Source organism: Mugil cephalus, chromosome 23 (genome assembly GCF_022458985.1).
Source record: "Mugil cephalus isolate CIBA_MC_2020 chromosome 23, CIBA_Mcephalus_1.1, whole genome shotgun sequence".
Taxonomy (NCBI): domain Eukaryota; kingdom Metazoa; phylum Chordata; class Actinopteri; order Mugiliformes; family Mugilidae; genus Mugil; species Mugil cephalus.
The window spans coordinates 4383299-4405840 of NC_061792.1; the positions used below are offsets into that span (position 1 = coordinate 4383299).

General features: G+C 43.2%; 1 protein-coding gene and 1 long non-coding RNA gene across 5 annotated transcripts in view; one reads left to right on the forward strand and one right to left on the reverse strand.

The window, feature by feature from the left end:
• Nucleotides 1-17489, forward strand: part of prox1a (prospero homeobox 1a) — a 33132-nt gene extending 15643 nt beyond the window's left edge. For 2 of the 4 annotated variants that reach the window (XM_047576673.1, XM_047576671.1), the window contains exons 6-7: nt 3257-3454; nt 15356-17489. In XM_047576673.1, coding sequence (XP_047432629.1) covers nt 3257-3454; nt 15356-15541 — 384 coding nt within the window. In that variant the 3' untranslated portion in view covers nt 15542-17489. The remainder of the gene's footprint in view (nt 1-3256; nt 3455-15355) is intronic. The other 2 variants (XM_047576674.1, XM_047576672.1) reach the window with 1 other exon arrangement.
• Nucleotides 10778-22542, reverse strand: part of LOC125000917 — a 44421-nt gene continuing 32656 nt past the window's right edge. Inside the window, exon 2 of the long non-coding RNA XR_007111414.1 lies at nt 10778-11635. This is a non-coding gene — a long non-coding RNA (uncharacterized LOC125000917). The remainder of the gene's footprint in view (nt 11636-22542) is intronic.

Sequence of the window (22542 nt, forward strand, 5' to 3'; positions counted from 1 at the left end):
TGACTTACACGGCCAATTTGGTGACGTCGGGGTACGGGCGAGCAACAGCTTGTTTGGCAATTAGCACCTTTAAGTGTTGGAATCATCAAAGTAATGGAAAAGATATGTAGCAGAAGAGCCGGGGTGTTGCTTTTAATTACTGAGAATTAACTAATTTGAACTGGTATTCTTTCAGGATCCTCAGGAAAACCTTGAGCGCAAAAAACTTTCTAGATTTCTGTCGATGGTGCACATTCGCGCTGTCCTCTACGAAATTTGCCGAGCCACAACAAATCTGGTTCTTAAAGGATGTGTGTGTTTGCCCTTCCAACGTGGCCTGGGGGAGGCTGACAACACCCACCGTCAAGGAAAAGGAGAGGAGGGGGGGGGGTCGGACCACGGTGACACTTTCTCTGACACTCTCTCTCTCGTTCCCCCCCCTTTTTGTTGTAAACAGAAAATGGCATTCCTCAAACTCAGCGTTTTACCCCCCTCAACCTCCATTCTCTGTCTTTTGTCTCTTGCCTTTTTTTTTTTTTTTTTTGGGTCTGTGCTGATTGTGATGAGCTGGACGGGACAGTGGGTGGCTGAGAGGGCAGGTGGTGGGTGTTTGTGCCAGCGCTGGTGATATTCAGTTCTCTTTGGCGAAATCTAATTGAATTAGCTGTTGAAAAGTCCTGAAGAGTTGTGTGGAGGGAGAGGGGTAAATGTGGTATAGCCAGTAGCGGTTACACACAAGAATTTATAAATTCATTTGAATACATAGCTGTCGCACGAATTGCCGACGATAATACGTAACTCAAGTTCGCCTCTTAGACAAGGTCCTGGCTTTATTTAGCTCAAAATCTGTCCCAGTGGTCAGCGTTGGTATTGCAGCAAAAAGGTCTGCTGCACCCCGAAATTAATATTAATTTGTAAATCTGTTTAAAAACTGGTATTTTACCCCTATTAATTCACTTTTAAGTGATTGTAAAGATTTTCCAGAACTAACAAAATTATACTTTTGACTTTAGTTTGAAATTAAATGAAAGTGACTGAAAATCTGCATTCACGGTTGAATAAAAGACCTTGATGATGAGCAGATGTTGAATTAACTGACTCACATCAACTCTTATTTAACTGACGGAGTGAGTTTGTGGCATCATGGGACAATTTTCCAAGTGATTAATTTACTGGATCTGTGGCAACCTTAGATACTAATATCTGCTATCGAGTTTTGCTAGAATTTAAAGTCACGTATCTCCATAAAATCGTCTCTTTTTGGTAAAATGTTGATGCTTCATGTGGCTTTTTTTATTTTTTTTGTGACGCTACTTTGTGTACAGATTTTGCTTCAGCCGCGGACATTTCTTCTTAATTCCGTGTGTGCGTTATTTTGCGTTAATTGCTGAGTTGCCAAGTTGCTTTCGTGCGGCTCTTTTGTGGGTCAAAGCCCCTTCCTCCACCATCAGCACACACACACACACACACACAAACACACTTTTTCCCCTCCTGTCACAATGCTTTGTGGAAGCAACCCTTCTCCTGCGCGCACACACACAAACACACACCCCTCCAATTATGCTCCATTATGTCACCCCCTCCGACCGCTCCTGAAAAAATATCTCTTTCCCTCTCGGTCATCCTCTGCTCGCCTCTCTCTCTCTCTCTCTCTCTCTCCCTCTCTGCGCATTCCTTTTTTTCCATTCCTCAAACCATTCATCTCTCTCTCACCGTCTGTCTTTCTTCCCCCCCTATCTCGCTCGCTCATCCCTTGTTCCTGTGAGACAGTGTCTTGTAACAATACCGAGCTTAATCTCCGTGTCAAAGCCGTTTTTCCCCTCCACCGAACACACACACAAACACACACACAGAAGCACTTTCACTGGGCTGTCGCTGTGGTTCTTTCTCCTGCCTGTTTTGTTTCGCGAAAGGCCATGTAAATAGCACACACACAAACACAGAGCACGTATAGTCAAGAAATGACACCAGATATTGTGATTTCTTTACGATCAGATGTGATCGAATGCTTATTAAACTATACTTGGGCTTCTATATAACTTTTTAGTTGAACTTGTCACTTTTCTCACTGCTTCCTATTAACACGGCAGTATATAATAAAGTACAAGTAAATTGTGTATTTGAAAGTGGGAATATTACTTTAGTTAAAAATCCGTGTGAATCTTAGCAAACATGTTTTTACGGTGGGGTGTTAGCCTGCGGGGCAGGAACAGGGCTTGACGAGAGCTGTTTTAATGTTGCTCAATCCGAAAACCCGCGGTGGCATCACAACAGGTTAATGTTTGAGCCGCTCTTGTTTGATTTAGAAGGCTTCGAGAGATAGTTTTTGGTTTTCAATGAGGACCCTCAAGGTGTAGGGAGCGCTTTGGTGGATAATGAGGTGGATTTTAACTGTGTGTGTTTGCTAGCTAATTGGGGAAATGGCTTCTTCCGATGCATTTACCCATAAAACAGAACGAACACGCAAGACAACACAGATAACTACTTTTACAAGATTAGATTTTGAAATTGATTATTTTAGTGATTCATTTTGAAGTGTACACACCTCACAGGTAAATGCTGATTCATAGTACATGTAAAATGTAAATAAAATGTCTGTTCATGTGTGGGTGTTGTGCCACAATCATGGGGTGATGCCTAGCTCAAGGCAAATCTGATAACATCATGCAAATAGGTATGAAAGCAAACATCAGGCTGCAGAATGACGTAGGAAGTTCAGCGGTAAAGCCACATGTACCGAAATGATCTTTTCTTTTTTTTTCCTAGCTTTTCCGTCTTGGCGTCGTTTCAAGTATTTCTCCGTAAAGTTGGATCCATTGGAAAACCGCATCTAGAAAGACTGTAGTACATATTCCAGGTCTATGTGTGGCGCATCAACCTATATACATATGTCCGGATTATAGCCTGTAATCATTGTTGGCTCAATGTAGTGACGAAGCAACCGTATATATCGTCCTAGCCACCCAACAAGGGTCAATGTAGGACCGTCACAAGCCTTTCGTCCACCATGGACGCTGTTGTTGGGTCAAGGGGTGACATCATCGTGTTCATAGCAGGTGTCCACACAAATGAAATAAAGAAACCGCATAGGATCCATATTTGTCTTTTTCACCCTGGAACTTAGATTCAAATACCGGTTCCAGACACCGAACGACCCGGATCCGTCATGACTTATGTCGTGTTAACGTAGCCTCGGTGAAATTAAAATCAGGCTTCATGTCAGTCTTACCCTGAGCTGTCATTTGATATGTGTGCTCTTCTTTATGTTCTCCTGCTGAAGTTCAATCGCTGCATCACCTCCCAGCTGATCAAGTGGTTCAGCAACTTCAGGGAGTTCTACTACATCCAGATGGAGAAGTTCGCCCGGCAGTCCATCAACGAGGGGGTGACCTCCGCCGAGGAGCTGACGGTGGGCCGGGATGCCGAACTCTTCAGGGCGCTCAACATGCACTACAACAAGGCCAACGACTTCGAGGTAAGCCGGGGCCACGGCGGGTCCTTCCGACATCCGGGTGGGTCCGAGTTTTCTGCCGCGACTCGCCGGAATTTCCGCTCTCCCTTTTTAAAACTGAATTCAGCACAACTCAGACGCGCTCGCACAAATGTCCTCTACCAAGTCAGCTGTTCGGAGCGCAACAGTCACCTCACGATTCTGCTGAGGTGTGGATGTCGCAGTATGTGTGTGTGTGTGTTTGTGTGTGTGTGTTCGATGAGGCGAAAGAGGACGCCGCTCGAGGCGTGGGTGTCCTTGTCAAAGCGATTTGCACAAGTCACATTCTCTCCCTCACTTTTTTCTCTCCCAATATTGGTCTAAGGGGACCTGAGGGCCCTTAAACTATCCGACATAACATCAGCAGCATTTAGATGTCCATTAGCACACACTTCCTCCCTGACACGCGCACACACACACTTTTTGTTTTGCTTAGGGAGACAAATGTAAAAGCTTAAACGCAGAAAGATTTGCAGACAGAACAAACCCACACAGTCACACACACAGACTTCAAGGTATCCAAGTGTCCTATTTGGAGGGGTGCTTTGCATGCTTTGCATAACAAGAGTCAGGTAGCTTTTCACAGGTGTGTATGTAAAGAGCGCGTACAGGAAACAGACACACACATGCAAATAATTTATGTGTGTGTGTTTATTTTGGCCGGTCCTCGGGAGGGTTATTTATAGGGACGGGGTTAAAGTTTAAATCGGGATCGGGAGTAGAAGAGGCACTTGGCATGTTGGTGCGTTCAAACCATGACTTCTTGTGGTTTCAGTTCATGTCTGTGCTGTATGAAAATCAACTTGGAGACACTTGATACCCAGAACTGAGATAGGCAAAACCATCCAACAGTAAACAATTAGTATTTGGTACTTTCCTACGTATTTGGAAGGCTGCATATTTGTATAGAAACATTAGGTGCATTATAGTCAGCGTCTGGACTGGGTAGCATTCTCAAACTCATGTCAATTTGCAACAATTGCAGGGGGAACCTTGAACGCAGCATGTGATAAATGTTGAGTTACACATTTAGCGGTATGGTCGGTAGATCGGTAGGTCGTTAAAATCGCTTTGCAAAGTGCACAACTTACTGTGTTTAATTTGAAACGACGCCATCCAAATCCACACACGACTCAAGCACAAAGTGGCCAGGGCACCGCGTGGAAGTTTACTTAGTGAAGTTCGCTAATGAGGCTAGCAATTTGCGTTACCCATTTGAGAATGCGTGTAGTGAATGCTTTCTCCTCATGGACCTGATTTTCCTACAGTCGACGGCGAACCGGATTCATTTGGTTATCACGGACGCAAACCTAATATTCGATGCAAAGAAACGAATCCCTGACTCGTGACTCGTCAGTGACAGACGGAAACGTTTCAGACGTGACGGCCGCCTGAAAATGAGATAACGAACACAACCGAAAAGATTTGTTAGCTGGATGCTGATAATTACTGCACGCGTTTTCTTCCCCTACTTTGTCCCCTCTCCTTCTCTCCCTTCACCTCCCTCCTTCCTTTCATTCGTCCGCCCTGAGGGAACATTACTGGCTAGGGACCCTCTCTCTCTCTCTTTCTCTCTCCATCTCTCTCCCCCTCTGTCAAACTCAGAGGCGTGAAACTGGAACCGCGGCCGATTCAGCAAGTCTCCCGACGTACACACACACAGAAGTCTTCTCCTTTTGCCAAATTTAGCATCATCAGAGTTCCACCTTGGTTTGTCCCCCATCACACCTCCCTCCATCGCCCCCCCCCCTCCTCCTCGCCTTCCTCCTCTTTTTGCTCTTTCCTTGCTCCCTCTCCTTCCTCCCACTCTTCCTGCTGAATGTGTCCTCTACTGATATATTCTCCTCCTTCCTCTCCTTCTTTCATTCGCCTTTGTCCGCTCTTTTATTGCAACTTCTTTTCTATTGTCCTCATCTCTCCTCGCTTTTTCTTCTTTCTTCTCCATCACATCATCGTAAGTCTTCTAAGCTTTAGAGAAGTCATTAGTAAACCTACATGTGTAATACTTCCTGCTTGCCTGAAGTTGGCGTAAACAGGCCTCAGTAATTAAAGCATCCTCATTAATTACCTCCTCCTCGCGCCTCTCCAGCCACATTCTTTCAACTCCTCTGTCTTGTTTACCTCTCTCTCCATCCTTGCCGTCTCCTCTCTGTCCTCCTTCCCCCTCCCCCTCCTCCCCGAAAACAATTTTGCGCTAATTGCAGCTCTGCCCACTAACTAATGAGGGAGGCGAAAGAAAGGAAGGAGGCTGGAGAAAGGGAAAGGAAACGGGGGGATAGTCACATCTTCAAATAATAATATATATATATAAAAAAAAAAAAAAAAAAGTGGAAAAACAAAAAGAGACAGAGAGACATTTTCTCTGCCAGGACACTCGGGGAAAGGTGTCAGCATCTACCTTCTGCCAAGAGGGAGAGAAATGTTTCCTCTTTCTTTTTTTTTTTTTTTTACACTGAGAACAGATTGACAAGTTGTTGGTGAAATCTGCCAGCAGCGCCGGCCTCTTAACTTGCCGGAGAGCGTTTCTCTTAAACCCTCGGCCCGAAAACACACATGTAAATGTGGGAGAACGGAGGCTTGGAGCGTGGCCATGTTTCGGTGCGTGTGTGTGTGTGTGCGCGCAGCGCTGGGCGAGGAGGGACAATGAGACATTTTTATGAAGCCTTCTAGAGGACGTTCTCATCTTTCCAGTTCAAGGATCCTCGCTGGCTCTGTCAGCACCAAACGCCGGCACAGCTGCGCCTCGCGCATTCGCGCACGCATACGTCCGCGCACAGACACTCGTTTGTGTTTGTCTGAAAGAGCCGAGATACCCCCCACCCTTCCACCCCTTGAAGGGTGGGCGCGGCGCTACCAAAATCTGCCCTTTGACTTTGAGCGACGCGCACGCACGTACACCTGCAGGCCACGGAGTGGTCACGCACTCACATTTCAGGGCTATCCGGTTTCATAAGCTGCGCACTTCATGAAAGGCTAAACTCCTCATGTCTTTCTCCGCCGTTTCAGACCCTTTGTCATCCTTTCGCTCTCCTTATTCATCGATTCACTCATCTTTTCCGCTTCCTCTCCATGCGAGCCCATTGAGAGAGGGGCCCTGAGCGCGACTCCCAGGAATCGATTCTGAAAGTGGGGTTTCTATCAGGTTCCCTCTCCTCGTGGAAAAAAAGCGGCGCACGGGTGAAGGGCTTATTGTAATATTCCTGGTCATTAATCTGAATAGGACGTGATTATTAATCAATACGGGCAAAAGGATTAAAGGATTTGTCCATATTTCTGCCCGGTACCGTTCATTTTTTAAATTTTTTTTTCTCCTCCATTTTTCTGTTGTCCTACCTCTTTTAGTCGTAACCTACCCAGAAGGCACACACACACACACACACACACCTTGAGTAATGGATCGGCCTTTTGAGAAGAGGTGCATTTCAGAGACTACACCTGTCCTGCTTTCTTTTACCACCCTCTTTCTCCAGCCTCGTTCAGAATCTACCCAAATATTTTACTATTTAGAATTATGCGTGGGTTAGGTATGAGTGTAAGCTCTTTTTCAAAACCAGGAGTCTGTCTGGTCGGGAGAGGACGTGTCTCAAAAAGTACGGCTGCAGAGAGTCCGCGAGCGTCGCTGAATTGCGTAATAAAGTTCAGTTATAAGCAGGACGGTTCACAGATTCTTAAAGAGTCACTGCGTTTCCTTCCAGAACGACTTGCCGATGCATATTAGTTGTATACGCAGATAAATCTCGAGGAAGTTATGTGGACGCACACATTCTAGACGCTGTTGTCACAGAGCAGGAGTCCTCCTCGCTGTCTCTTTTTCTGTGTTGCTGGCTGACAGAGAGCGGTATAGTACAGACAATGCCACCTGCCAGTTTCTGTCACTATAATTATAGCTATCTGCTCACAGTGTGTGTGTGTGTGTGTGTGTGTGTGTGTCTTAGTATTCCAGTCGAGAAGAAGAAGGCATCATCTTTGTCACTGAGCCTGATTGGAGTCACGAGGGGGCGGCGTGTGTGTGTATATGCGTGTGTGTCTTCCTGTGAGTGTGTGTGCGCCGTGCATGCAGTGATTCCCTTCCCCTGCCCCAGCTGTCTCCTTAGCTTTAACAATAGGCCTGGTAACAAAGACGTGGCCTTCAGCCTCTATCATGTGATACTAGTGGTCTGCAGCCTCTCAGTCAGATGACCCGGGCTATTGTCCTCTTTGGGCGCACGTAAACGCACAACGCGGGGAAGCGCGGAGCGGAGCGCACACACCAAGGAAGCGCAGCACGTGCGTGTGTGTGTGTGTGTTTGCGCGCGCGGGGGTAGCGAGGACGCTCGCGACGGCCGCGCGCAAAACAAAGATACCCACACTGATGAGATAGCGAGGGCAGACGCAATCTCAGGACGCAGACCCTTCCTCTCGGTCACATGCAGCGTGAACAAAGAGAAACTTTATTGCCATTGTCCTGGTGACAGTGAGATCAGTGACTGATTGACAAAAGAGCAGCTGAGAAAGGAAACATATTGCTCGCGTCCCTCCAGCCTCCACTTTTACCGATAATTTTTATACTTCCTGACGAAAAAAAAAAAACGTAAACGTACAAATCATCAAACAGCTGATTATTTATTATTTACGACGAGCGTCAAAACGTGACAGTGTTTCCTGCTCCACTGTGGAATGGCTGCTATCTGCCTGCAGCATATATGGGTGACTGTGTCAAAGAGCACCTTACCAGAAGGTTGTTGACTGTGTTATTTATGTGCGGTGAGGAACACAGGCAAGTGGAACTGAATCCCCTGGTCTGTTCAAGGAATGGCATAAACTAGAGATGGGAAAAAAATATCGATATGCCAATATATCACGATATTTTTTTCTTCCGATACAATATCGATTTTGAAAAAGAATTCCTGTTTCATGTCATGTTTCGGACCGATCGTGAACGACTTCAGCACCTCCACCACCACTTTTTCTGTGCAAATGCAATAAATTTGGAAATGGATCATTTGGATTAACCCTTTGACTTCCACACTAAGAAATACGATTAATCGCGATTAAATGCCATTTATTTTAATCTATATTAATAGGGTGCACTACAAACTGAGTATTTTGACATATTATTATTAAAACGTTCACACAATATAAATACTGAAGCTGTATGTATATTTTGGAACTATGGTCGTCTGTTCAAAAGCGCTATAGCTTAAAAAGTATAAAAGCCACAGCTTAGATATTTGTATTATGTAATGTTCACACATGGGGAAATTTGCGTATATTACAAATTTAAAGACTAGCAATGGTTAGAAAACGGGTATAAAATGAGTAATTAAGAATTTTATTGTCTACAACTACTACTATAAAAAAGATCAACTGTGCAGTTACAATGCCAATCAAAGGTTTAATATTGTTTTTTTTTTTTGACTCAGTTTGTCCAATGAATTGCCACTATCATCTGATGTGAATATATACAACTTGTATTTTCAGGTACATTTAAAATTTCGCAGTTAACTATGTAGAATATTGCAATATATCGCAATAATGTATCGTATCGTGACTCAAGTATCATGATACGTATCATGAAGTTCTTGTCAATACTCACCCCTAGCATAAACTGTAATAAACTTCGGCAGCTCATAGTTTTTATCTTCTGCCTCTGAGTGCAAAACGTCTGTACAGGCTGACATTATGCAGGCAAGTGGGGGGTGGTTATGGACAGGAAGAAAGCGTGCGTGGCAGCAGGAGGCGATATCCGAAAACAAAAAGTTGAACGTAGGTATGGATGCAGGAGAGTGAGTAAGGAATCTTAGACGAAGCAGGGTTGAAAAAACTTGGAATTTAAAAGGATAGTTATATATAGTTATACAACTATAATTTTCATTGGAATTGGTTGTTTTGAAGAGGCTATGCAAAAGAAGAGAATGGATTATCTCCTCCGTTTGTGTGTGTGAGTAAAACCAGGTCTGATAGCGGCAAAAAAAAAAAAAAAAGCAAGAGAAAGAAGAGAAGGAAAAAGGAAGCAGATGCTTGTGTGTTGGCACAAAAACGATATGTCCACTCTGTCCAGTCCACAGAAGAAGCAGCACATGAAATAGTTCCAGCATTGTCTGAGAAATACTCTGCTGACCGACAGCGAAGCGGCGGAACCCTGAGGCCTCGGAGCGAATGCATGGCAGAAAATAAATAAAAACAACCTCAAGGACCGTGCATGTGCGCTTCATTGAAATTAAAAAAAAAAGAGAGAGCGGGTTGGAAAGAGACGAGCAAGGTGAAAAATGATCAATGATCTAGCTAAGCACGTAACACACTTGAGTAAACAGCGTCGACGTCTCCTGCGTAGATGGAGGGACTTACATAAAACAGAAGGAACAACACACACACACACAGCCCGTTCTGTTTGTACACCTTGAGAATCAAGCATATGGTGTTTGTACAGTGATTTCTTAAGAGCCCGGTGTGTGCATTTCCCCTTTTGTGCAAGACACTGAGGGAAGATGGAAAGAAAAGGCGGAGATAGGCCGGCAGGGAGACATGTGGAAAGGTGGATAAGTGGAGTCAGATGAGGACGTGTAAACGCACGCACAGCCCAGACGTCTCTATCGGTCAGATCGGGACACAGAAAAGGCGTCAATCCATCTGGATACAGGGAGAAAGAAGCTTCTATTTAATTTAGGCAGATCCCAAACACGCCCGTAAATCCGTCTCATTAACGCAAAGAGACTCCACCTAATGGCACTATGTGGAACTAACAAATTTTCTGAAATTAATAAAACAGCAACGTAAATGAACCTAATTGTGAGAAGAACCAGAGAGAGGGAAACACAGGCAATATTTAGCAGATGTGTAAGTGTGGGTTTCTGTTTAGGCTCAAGAAAATGTTTTAAGTATTTCTTTAGGCTGAAATGTGTTTTCTAGGTGATGGATATTTTCAACGATAACCAGCAGAAAAACGTTAAAAAAAGAAAAAAAAAAAGACTGCGATCCCCCATTAAGCAACTTGAGTCTATTTTAAGTTTTAATATTTTAGATGCGTTAAAATGGGGCATTAAAGAAGCAACCTACTTACGAAGGGCTGCCTTTATTCTAAAAATATTTTCAGTGCAACACTGCCCTTTGTGCTCGTGACCTGCACTGTAACAAAGAAAAAAAAAAAACACATACTAAATTAGCCAAATAGACGTCACTGTTGCTAAGTGCTTATTACTAAGCCATTTCTGCACCTCATGTTTTCAAGTTTGGTTTCTGCAGATGGTGCTCTCTGCTTTGTGTTTTCAGCCACTACGGCCACAGTTTTTACAGCGTTCTTTCCCATGAAAAACTCAGAGGATATATATATATATATTTAATTGTGCTGCTTTATAAAACACCTACTGCTGGTAAAATCTTAAAATGAATTCGCTTGTGATGTCTGATGAACACTCTTGTGATTTCACGCAAGATTTCAGCTCCGAAAGGAGATCGGGGGGAATCCGACGAGAGACGCAGAGATGGATGAAAGAAAAGGGAAAGAGGGAAGGAAAAAACACAGGAGGGAGAGCGTCCCAGTAGGCCTCTTTGTTGGGCAGCGATTTAGAGATTTACAGGCTCTTGTCCTTCTGTGTGCGTTTGTGTGCATCTGTGTGTGTGTGTGTGTGCGTGTGTGTGTGTGAAGAGAGAGTAATTGAGCCTCCCTTCATCCAATATTTACCCACCAAACCGGAGCAATCATGCGAATTATGTTTACTGGGAACCAAGTGTCTTTCTTCCTCTTTATCTTTCTTTCTCTTTCCACATTCCTCCTTCTCTCTTTCCCTCCTGGCAACTAGGTATCATATCGAGATCCTAGCCAGGAGGAAATCACACACACACACACACACACACACACACACACACACACACATGGGGGGAAAAAAAAGAAGAGAAAAAAAAAATGCCCATCTGTATTGATGATGGCCTAATTTAGATCTCTTTATTGGACTGATTTACGATGGCCAGACAAATCTGGGCATCTGGACCCGAGTGTGTGCCTCTCTGTGTGTTTGTGTGTGTCCAGTCGAGCTGACACCGAACCAGACACACAATATCCTCCGTGCTTCGTTTCATTCGTCGTGCTTGTGTTTCCCTTACCTCTCTTGTGAGTCAGCGGTGTCCTTTTCGTAGTCTTGTTTCAGCACTTTGAGTCCTCTCGGCACTGCAGCGATGACACGCGTCACCCTGAAACATTAAAAAAAAAAAAAAAAAAAAAAAAACACCAATCATCAAACTGGACAAAAAGGCTGCGGGGCAAAGACACCAGGACCAGGGCAATTTTAGATCAAGGTCAAGAGTAGACCGGGAGTTAGAAATTAGCTTCACATTAATGAAGTAGTCCAAGATCTGGAGATCAATAAAAACATTTCAAGGGAGGAGCCCTAGGAGGACATCTGGGGTTTTGAATTGTTCTAAGAGCAGATTTGAACAACTATAGGCTGAAGTGATGTATTCCAGGAGGGAGAGGACGCCTCAAAGGCACATTCATCTTCAAGATCAAGCTCAGGTTTTAACTTTTATTTGTCCCCTTGGGCAGTTTTACAGAAACCATTTAACAGCGTCTTTCTCTATTTCGTTGCGAAGATATAGGCATGTGTGTTTAAGCCTTTTTAAAATTAGAGGAACATGTTCTTAGGCCCCTCTGGATACATTTATTTTTTTGTTAAAAAAGAAAATCTCCCATTCATAACTCATATCTCCAGTAACAGGACTGTATTCAATAAATTTAACCTCCAAAGAAAAAAAGCCAAAAAAGTTATGTAATGTTAATGTTTTAAACTGGTAAAAGTTAAAATCTGAAGCTAAGAACTTGCTGGTTCGAATGTGACTTTTTGTGCTTGTTATAGTTGTGTACAATTCCCAGTGTAATAAAGGATTTTCGCATGAGGTGGTTTGACAGTTTAGATGACCTGGCTAAACTTTTATTATTTTCTAGAATATCTCTACTAAAGACATCGACAGTATTTTAGGTCCCTAACATCATGTCATTGCGTGATTAAGTTATACGTAGAACGGTTTTCACTAAAAAGTTGGCAAATCTCTTGACTTCTTAAAGGGTTTGAGACTATTAGATGTGTTGGATGTAGAGTTGGGGAACAGTAAGTAGGCCTAAGCAATAATTGCAGTAATCCTGAGAACAAGACAAACAACAGTCCATCATCACACTAAGACAAGAATGCTAGGAAAATTTCATCGTCAAAGTTTCTCTAAGCGTAAAAAAACATCCAACGTCAAGGCAAGGTTTATTTAATTTATATATAGCAACTCAAAAGCAAAGAGCATTTGCACCAAAGTGCTTCGCATTCAACATGTCATATAAACAATATAATATAATCAAATGTCATTGAAACCCAGGGAATAAAGAGTCTTAAGGTGCTTCTTAAAACCCTCAATAGAAATGTCTTCATCCAAGTTCCGTCAGAGTTTCTCTAAGCGTAAAAACTCTCCAACGTCAAGGCTAGCAAAATTTCAAGAGTCTTCATCAAACTTTCTATAAGAGCAAAAACCAACCAATGTCAAGGCTAGCAAAATTTCAAGAGTCTTCTTCAAACTTTCTATAAGAGCAAAAACCAACCAATGTCAAGGCTAGCAAAATTTCAACATTCTTCATCAAAGTTTCTCTAAGCGTAAAATTCATCCAACATCATAAAGCTGACTCTCAGAAGTCCCCAATGACAACACATCAGTTTGTCTGTTTCCAGCAGCCGGTTAATGGTTTAGCCAATCATGAGAAGAAAAAGCTTCACTAGAAATCTAAACTTGAGCTTTTTTGGTTCCGCCTTGGATAAAGACGTAGCTCCCAAAAGACAAGGTGTCCCATCTGGTTTGCACGAAGAGGGACCCTCATTTGTTTTGAACTGGACAATGATCCACAACACACCTCCAGGCTGGATGAGAGCTATTTAATGAAGGAGAATGATGGACTGCTGCATCTGGTCTCCATGGCAGACGAAAGAAAAAGGCAGCCAACAAGTGCTCAGCATATGTGGAAACTCCTTCAAGACTGTCGGGAAAGTTTTCCAGATGACAGCCGCACGAAGCCGAGACAATCCACGGAATGAAATCAAGAAGAGAAACCCCTCAATGACTGTCCAAACTTTTTGACGACCACTGTAGATACCACCTGGAAAGTTTAAACTTTTATGTGTGTGTGTCCGTGTGTACAGTAGTGTGTAAGACAATGACAGAGGGCCTCATTGAAATAACTGTGGTCTCAAGGGGCCAGCTAAAAAGAGAGAGAGAGGATAGGTTAGGGTAGACAGAGTATATGAGAGTCCAGGGAATCATTTAGCTTGTGTGCGTGTGAAGTGATTCATCCGTTCTGGTGGCGGCTAACCTTGGCATGTCCTGCCACGCGTGACGGGGTTGCACCCAGGCGGCACTCGACTGTCCTCTGCACGAGTGTGCGTACGTGTGTGTGTTTGTTGGGGTGTTTGGGTGGATGTACCTTGTCTGGAGGAGTCAGCAGAGTGCACGTTTGTGTGTCTGTACATCTGTATGCAAGAAAAAGAGCCAGAGAAGAAGAAAAAATGAGACAGGGACGAGGAGGAGGAGGAGGAGGAGGAGGAGAGGGGGAGAATCCTAGTCAGGTTGTTTAGTGTCTTTGTATGATCTTGCCCCCGGGAGAAAGGGCAGGAAAAAAAGAGTGAAAAATGTGTGTGTGCGCATGGGTGTGTGCCATTGTTCTGCTGTCAAACACACACACATAAACACACACAAAGCCCTGTGATGACAGTATATTTATGCCTGCGCTGGAAAGGACAATTGGATCTCTGCAATCCCTTCATTCTTGTTTAAACTCTGCCACACACACAAACACACGCACACACTCTGACGGATCAGAGGCAACCGTTCACCTGCCATTGTCAAGCAGAGTGTGTCATCTGTCATTATGTGTGCATAAGGAACTCAAACACACACACACACAGCTGGTGGCTGGTAAGGGGAAGTACATTTAAGGGAAGTTTTGAAGAAGAACCTCGTAACAGGAATAGTAACATATGGACACCTGAATCAGCTGCACACTTAATTCTTGATCGGTATTCAGAAAGACAACTCCCTGAATTGTGTCTTATAACACACATGGTGACATAATGTTTGTGATCTTAGATTCATCAGAAGAGGAGAAAAACGTTAAACCAAATGTCTTTGTGCTTCAGAATCTTGCAATAATTTTTGACCAAAATTAACATGCGCGCCAACATGCTGAAGAGTTGGTGAAATGGCAGCACCATCTCATAAAAACTGCACGCCATCATGACCTGGCTCACGTTCACAACATTAATGTCGGTGATTTTTTTTGTGTGTGTCGGTGATTTTTTTTGTGGCCGTCGCTGAAGCCAGGTTCCAACATCTGGTGTGAAGCCCATGGTTTCACAATGAGATACAACAATCACATGTTTTCAATTGCATATGTCTGTGAAGGTTCTCATTCATCCAGGTCATGGTATAATCTAAAAAGCGTTTTAAAAAAAGGCAACTGGACTTGTAGAGTTTTTAGAGGACATTTTGCCGCTTATCTGAGTAACTTCTTTAGTTATATGGAACTGGTGGGAAGTCAAAGTTTAAACAGGAAACTGTGTGGGTAATCAGAAACTTGCTTGACTTGGTTCTGTATGTACTAGAAACTGGTGCCACTAATTACCATTAACGCCTTTTCAATTACATTCTACTTACGCTATATAAATCTACTCCATATTTGCTTATCCGGAAGTAACGCAGTTCTGCATTTTGAGCTTTTTCATGATCACAACTGAATACTGAATATCTCAGTTTAGGCTAAAGAAAAGGGAACTGAAAGAGGTTCCTCTCAACGATGAAAGTATTATATCACTCATAAGTTCCTCTTTTTCCCCCCTTTAACTCTTCATCTGTCCATTTTCCTTGGCTTTTTTTCTTCAAAAGGTTCCCGAACGATTCCTGGAGGTGGCCCAGGTGACCCTCCGCGAGTTCTTCAACGCCATCGTGGCAGGAAAAGACGCAGATCCATCCTGGAAGAAGGCCATCTACAAGGTGATCTGCAAACTGGACAGCGAGGTTCCCGACGTCTTCAAGTCCCCCAACTGTCTACAAGAGCTCCTACATGACTGACTAGGACGAGGGAGGAAACGACAAGACAGACCTCCAAGGACCGTGAGAAGACTGTAAGAAAACGCCTCCGACGGTGCAGCGTTAGACTAGATTGAGGTCTTTAATGAAATGCATTTGAAGGTGTTTGACGTTCATAACGTGATGCAGAGACCTGAAGTGGTTCTACTTGGAGGCTGCGAGAGAGTTTTGCAAATGGTTGTTTGTTTGTTTTTTCTTTGGTTGAAAGACAAAACTACCCTCAAGATGTTTTTAAAAGAAAAGCAAACTCGGACCTAGAGTCGACACAAATTAACAAATTCCGTCGGGACTTTTATAGATGAAAAGCAAACCAGTGAAAAATTGAGCCTCCTTGCACTTAAAGAAAAGCTCCACCCTGTCGAAAAACCCCATCTACTCTTCTCCTCCACCTCACCCAAACTTTCTCGTCACCCCTTCTTCAGTGGAACAAAGGGGTGAGGAAGATGAAGGATGAATCTTCGGCTCGTGACTTGAGGTCAGGAGCGAACTAAATATAAAGAAGATAATATATAAAAAAAAAAAATCTTTTTATCGTGGATGTTTTTAAGTTACATGAACATTTTTTGAAGGAAAAAAAAGTGATGTTTCTGTATTTTTTCCTCCTTTGTATAAGCTTACATCCTCTCTTCTATGAACCCTCAGTCACACACACAAAGACACACTTACATAGTCACATCCCTTGAATAGAAAAGCACAGTAGCAGTCCCAAATCTTTACCTGAAACCCAGAATTACTGGGCAAAAAAATAAACTTAGTTGTTGTTTATTCCCGTGCATTCCCCCTCCTCTTTTTACTTCATCCTCCTTTTATTGTACTGAGACTTAATGAGTGTTTGTTTTGACTGTGTGGCTCTCCCTGCCCCTCTAGGCCCAATGCATCAGAGCAGAGCATCAGAGACAAACTTTAATTTAAAAAAAAAAAAGAAAAAAAAGAAAAGTTTTTTTATATTTTTTAGAAAAGTTTGTCAAAACCAGCGACAGACAAGTTGGATTTTAACTAATTTGTTAACCTCAGTTCTGAGACTGTTTCACTTAATCTTGCAATTGCTATTTCAAGAAATTCTCCTCATGCACACTGTTGGATTGATTAGCTTTAGGTCCTAAGGTCACTTGGCCGAGGTGTATCTCCTACATGTTTGTATGCAGCTGTGCAGAAAAAAAACGTTGTTATTTAAGAGCTATGAGCATGAGTGGGACATGCTGACAACAATAATTCAAACCTTCTTTTTCCGCCAATAATGCTCAAACACTGCTGGTGTATTTCTAGGACCTTCAAACTAAAAGCACTGATGTATGATACTGGATAAATGCGGGAAAGAACCACGGCTGGTACTGTAGCAAAATTGGTGTTTCATTTTATTTCCGTTATTTCCGTCACAGACATTGCTTTAAATTGTTCTTTAATTTTTTTTTTTTTTTAAAAAGATGGTTTTGTAAAAGTTTAATTTCAGTTCATGACCCTTCTTCGATGGTGCTTTGGTACAGGCTGATCTTTGGTAATGCATCATTTGATATTTTTCATTAATGATTAGGCTCAAACAGCTCATTTATTTTCCATTCAGAGGTGTAAAAAGAAAAGTTGTAACCCTCGAAGTTACCCTCACGTTTCTATCTCCGCTCTGGTCGGCCACGAGGGGCAAGCTGCACCAGCCGGGTCATGTGTGAAGTGTTTAAGGTTGTAACAGCAGAAAAAAAAGAATAAAAAATAAAAAAGAAGACACACGACAAAATGCTGATATTTGTAGCTTGTATAGATGTAATAATTACTCCGATCACTCTGATATTGTTATTATTTATAACTGAAATAATTATTCCTATTAATGTTATTCTGATGATTATTATTAATAATGCTTGCTACAGATTTGACCAGTGGTTTACTCATTGTTTATCCATCACACTGCAACATGAAATAAATTATTCTTTGAACAAAAGAGGAGGGCGGCTTGTTTGTAAGTATGTGACTGTGGTGTGTTTGCGCCGTGCCGAGGTTCAGAGTGCGTTGACCGTTTGGATGCGTCTGCCCACACACACCGACTCGCCGTCAACCCAAGCAGTAACTAGGCAACATCATGGCCACTTTAACTCTGTCCGTGCCCTCTCTCTCTGTCTATCTCTCTCTCTCTATTCCCTCCCTCCCTCTGGATTCTGTGTAGGGGACATGTGATCCCTTGTTGTTGTTGCTGATGAATTGAAAAGAGGAGCGCTGTGTGATTATTGTCAGCACAAAAGCCTCAAAAAGCTGCTGACGCCTAGATTAGGCAGTACAAAGACGCGGGGACAGACGCACACACACACAAAAAGACATAGGTACGGGCTCACACTCGCACACACAAAGACACGGGGACGAGGCCTGCCTGCCCTCGTTGCCCTGCCATCCTTCTCACCCCTCTCTCCTTCCTCTGTTCATCCCCTCCATCACTGCTGATATTACCTCTCCTCTCTCCTCTTTGCCTCCCCCATCTCATGGGTTTCATTTCATCTCTCCTCCTCTAACGCCACTTACAGCACACAAACACACACCGTGCCCTCTGTGTGTTGGCGCCAAACACTAACTGGCATCACACAATGCCAACCGCCATCACCAGCATGGGATAAAGTGCCAGCACTCAATGTGCCTCTCCGTTCTCTCGCACACACACAAACACAGAAATAATAATAATAATAAAAAAAAAAATGCAGAATTATATGGCAATAAAACAGTTCATCATTCTGTAAAGCTATGTCTATTGCAATAAAACACTTACTGTGAATAAGGGCTAGAAAACAAACGATAAATAAATACTTCTGTAACCCTAACCCTAGCCTTAACCCTAACCCTAGCCATAACCCTAGCCCTAGCCCTAGCCCTAACCCTAACCCTAACCCTAGCCCTGACCCTAGCCCTAGCCTTAACCCTAGCCCTAACCTTAACCCTAGCCCTAACCCTAGCCCTAGCCCTAGCCTTAGCCTTAACCCTAGCCCTAACCCTAACCCTAGCCTTAGCCCTAACCCTAACCCTAGGGCCAAAGCTGTCCGGCAGTCAATCAGAAAAGGCCATTAATATCTTTGACAGCAAGACTGCTTTAAAAAGATGGACAAATATCACACCAGATTTTCAATTCACTGGGTAAATTCCTCTTTATCATAACCACATGCGATTCATATTATTGTTCAGATGTTTTAAACTTTTAGAAACCACTCTATTCTGCTCCTTGAAACCACCGCTGGATCTGTGTTGACTGGAAATTACATTATAGACATGTAAAGTAATAGTATAACAATAACAATGATGAGTCCAAATGCTGAACATGTTAAAAAATGAACTTTCAGCATATTTAAAACCGCTTAGTAAGGAGAATGAATTATTTGGATAAAAAACTGTTTCACAACCACATGTATATGTCTGGAAATTATGCAGAAAGCACGGAAACAATCAGTATATTATTATTAAAGTCACTTTATGACCAAAAATATTGACCTTCAAATCACACCTACATAAATGAGAATATTTACTTTGTACTTGCTTTTCTTCGGGCTGAAGTTGCTCTTTATGGGATTCGATTGGTGGTAAAACCAAACTAGGACTTGGTGACCTGAATACAAATCATACAAGTGTAGATCTGAGATGTCCGTCATGCACTAAGCATGGTATTCAAATTGTGTTACTTAGATTCCTCCTGCCATCAGTGTTACACATTGTTTTACTGTGAAGTGATTTAATTCAGTTGTCACTTGCTGCAATAAAACGCGCACCGATGCAGATTTCAGCAGCGTTAAAAATAAAAGAGACGAACAGGAAAGGAGACGAAGGGTATCTTGTGCATTAGCTTTCACTGCCAAAGCTTTTCATTAGAACGAGGGGGTGGGGGGGGGGGCTGAACAGGAGGTGGGGTCACTCTTCGCTCTATATGATCACACACACAGACGCACACACACACACACAAGCGTGCGCCGTCTGCCTGTGAAAGCACATCTGAGCAGTGCAACAATAAAACAGCTGTGTTTGTGTTGGCCTGATGATTGTTTCATTCTCAATCAGCACGTCATTCGCATAAACACGCACGGGGAGACGCGAGCGCGCTTACTGTCCGCTGAGATGACATGACAGTGATACATCTCGGGTAATAGCCGCTGTTATGGAGTAGGGAGAGAGTTTATTATGAAGGAAATCTCCTCAACATAATCCTAATAGCTGTCTTCTCTATGTTAACTGCTACTAAAGCAGAATGGGGTGTGTGTTTGTGTGTGTCACATCAGCTGCCACACTGATAGACACAGCCCACTTCACACTTTTTACCGTGTCTTTCTCATTTTAGGCTGCAGGGTGAACTGGGATATAGATAACTTAAACAGATAGAGGCATCCTTCATCTTTGGAATGCAGTACTTTGTGTAATTATGTAAAAATGTGTGAAACGACACATAGACGTAACAACTATCACCTATTGGCTGGACCTTTGAAGCAGGTGAAATCATTCGATATATTTAAAATAGCCAAATTACATCCACAATGATTCAATTATCTAAAAGTTAAAGTCAAATCTAACAAACTCTTGAATTCAATAAGGTTATATTCCTGTACAAAAGTTAAACTAGGGAGAAAAAAACAGCAGAACAAACCACAAGAAGAGCAACGTCCAAGATACAGGTATGCTAGAGATAAAGGCCGTAGCAGACGGATAATAAAACATGACGGGAGGATAAATACCAAAGGTTTGCTGCTGTAATTTTGACCTAAGCTGTAACAAGTTAAATCTTTGATCAAACAAAACTAGCGTTCTCATGGCATCACGTCGGCCATTTGTCTGTAATGGGCATGAAGATCACTTCAACTCAGGGATTTCTATTATGCAACGGTAGCATCTTTTAAATCCTAAGCATGGTTGCCAGTTACTATAATGCCCACTTCTTTGTCTAAATTGTCTCTCCTGCACAATTGCAGAGAGGATTCCTTCTCCCATCGCTGTTTGATATCGTTTTCAAGCAGCTCAAGTAGAACCTCGGTGCACCGTCTGACCTCCGACTGACCTGGCAGAAAGCTAAAGTCAGCTCTAATTATTACTTTAACACACTCGCTTGAAAGCATCATTCAAATAAACGACTGATTGGTATGGACCATCGCTGGCTGCTACGATCACTGTTAGCTTGTTGAACAGACTTTAATCAGTCAGCTCTGCAGGTTTATTTGCATCAGTTCTTTAAGATGGCACCCAGGTGAACGGAGTTAATTGCTGCGGTAACGGGCGCTCTCCAAACACGCACCGCATCTCTTTGTCTCTCCATCAGACTATGTGCCCTTTTCTCACAAATTAATTCTCTTGCACCTTTTGTTGTCAGCAAAATTAGATTCTTATGTCTTGTATGTAATATTTCAGCCAATATGCCAGTATTTTAGTCAAAAACAATCTCGTCTCGGTGACAGGTATTCATGATCCATATACAGATCTTAAAGAATCCAACTGTCCGTCTACTTCTTACCTTCCTTCCAAACTGAAATCCATTTCCCCCTCCCTCCTTCCTCCCTCCATCCCTCCTTCCATCAGCGGTCTGTTCGCTAATCAAACACCATCTGTCCTTCCATCCCCAACCTGTCAGGAACAGCTGCCAGCCGCTCTCTTAACAACACTTTTAACAACCCCGCCGCATCTTGCACGGCCCGCCGACCGCCACCTTCCACCGGGCGGAAGCCGCCGCCGAGGGCCCGCCGCCGCCGCCTCCTCCTTTACAGGCACGTGAGAAAGACAAGCGGTGTACAAAGCCATGGGAGTGTAACTTACTACTAATCAGGGGGATGGATTCAGTATGGGTGGATGTTTAAGAAAACAAGAAGTACACGGAAACTTCTACTGGCCTCTCGTTGAACCTAAGTAACACCATCATGAACCACGGGCAAAGAAAATAAAATGATTCCAGAGAAAGGAACAACAGACAGATAAAACAAAGGAGAGATGGCGTTCTGTAAACGAGTGGAAGTCTAAATAGTAATCAGGGGAAGAATCAGCCGCCTGCTCAAAAAAAGCCTTTAGAGCTAATGGTGGGAAGTAAAAGCTCCCAACACTCACACACAAGAACACAATTTTGCACACAAGTACTGTACGATCACCACTCACGCACCGACATAAGAACACAATTAGCTTAAACTCGCTCACACATAGCAGTCGGCCGATTCAATCATCCCTCGCACGCACGCATCGCAAATATAATCACTTCACTCGCCGCACAAACTGCACTGCTGTTGTCGTGAACATGCCAAGACATTTTCAAGTGTTATATCCTGAGGAACTTCCCCAACCAATCATTGGCGCATAGGCCAGATGTTCGTTGGCGCTTCGATGCAATGTACCCCTGGCATACGCGCACGCATACACAATGGTTGGCATCTCTGGCTCTCTCCCTTTACGCAGATGAGCTTTTGATATCAAACCGAAACGCCAAGACTGCAGTTTTTCATCACACAGAAGGGAAGAAAAAGCGGTTGGAAGGGGAGAAAGAAATAAAGGAGGAATCAGAGTCATGAGTGCGGACGAAAGTCAGAGAATCACAGTAAACATGGTTTGTCTTTAGAAGATATCACGAAATATTAGATTTTATGGTAACACAGACTTCTGTGGCGATCACTTGGTATGGTTTCAAGATCAAGTAGATCAAGAAACATGACACTCAATTGTTACGTTAAGAAAATGAAGTTCAGTTGATCCAAAGCTATGTTTGAGTGTGGTCAGACTGCGAAACATTGTCGAAACATGGCGTCAGGTTGCCGACACTTACGGTAATTTAGTTTCAGGGTCAACTCTACCAGCATGGCTACCATGGTATTGATCACTGGGGGTGTTAACGGGATTTGGACGTATGAGCTTCAGGTGGGCGCCACCACCAGCTGCTCTTGAACAAAAATCTCAAATCACCACCAACTGAAGAAACCACTTGGGTGAGCGGTGAAACATCCTCAAGAAAACTGGTTGCTTTATAAGAATTGTATGACCAAGAAGCTGAGTGTTCTTTAATC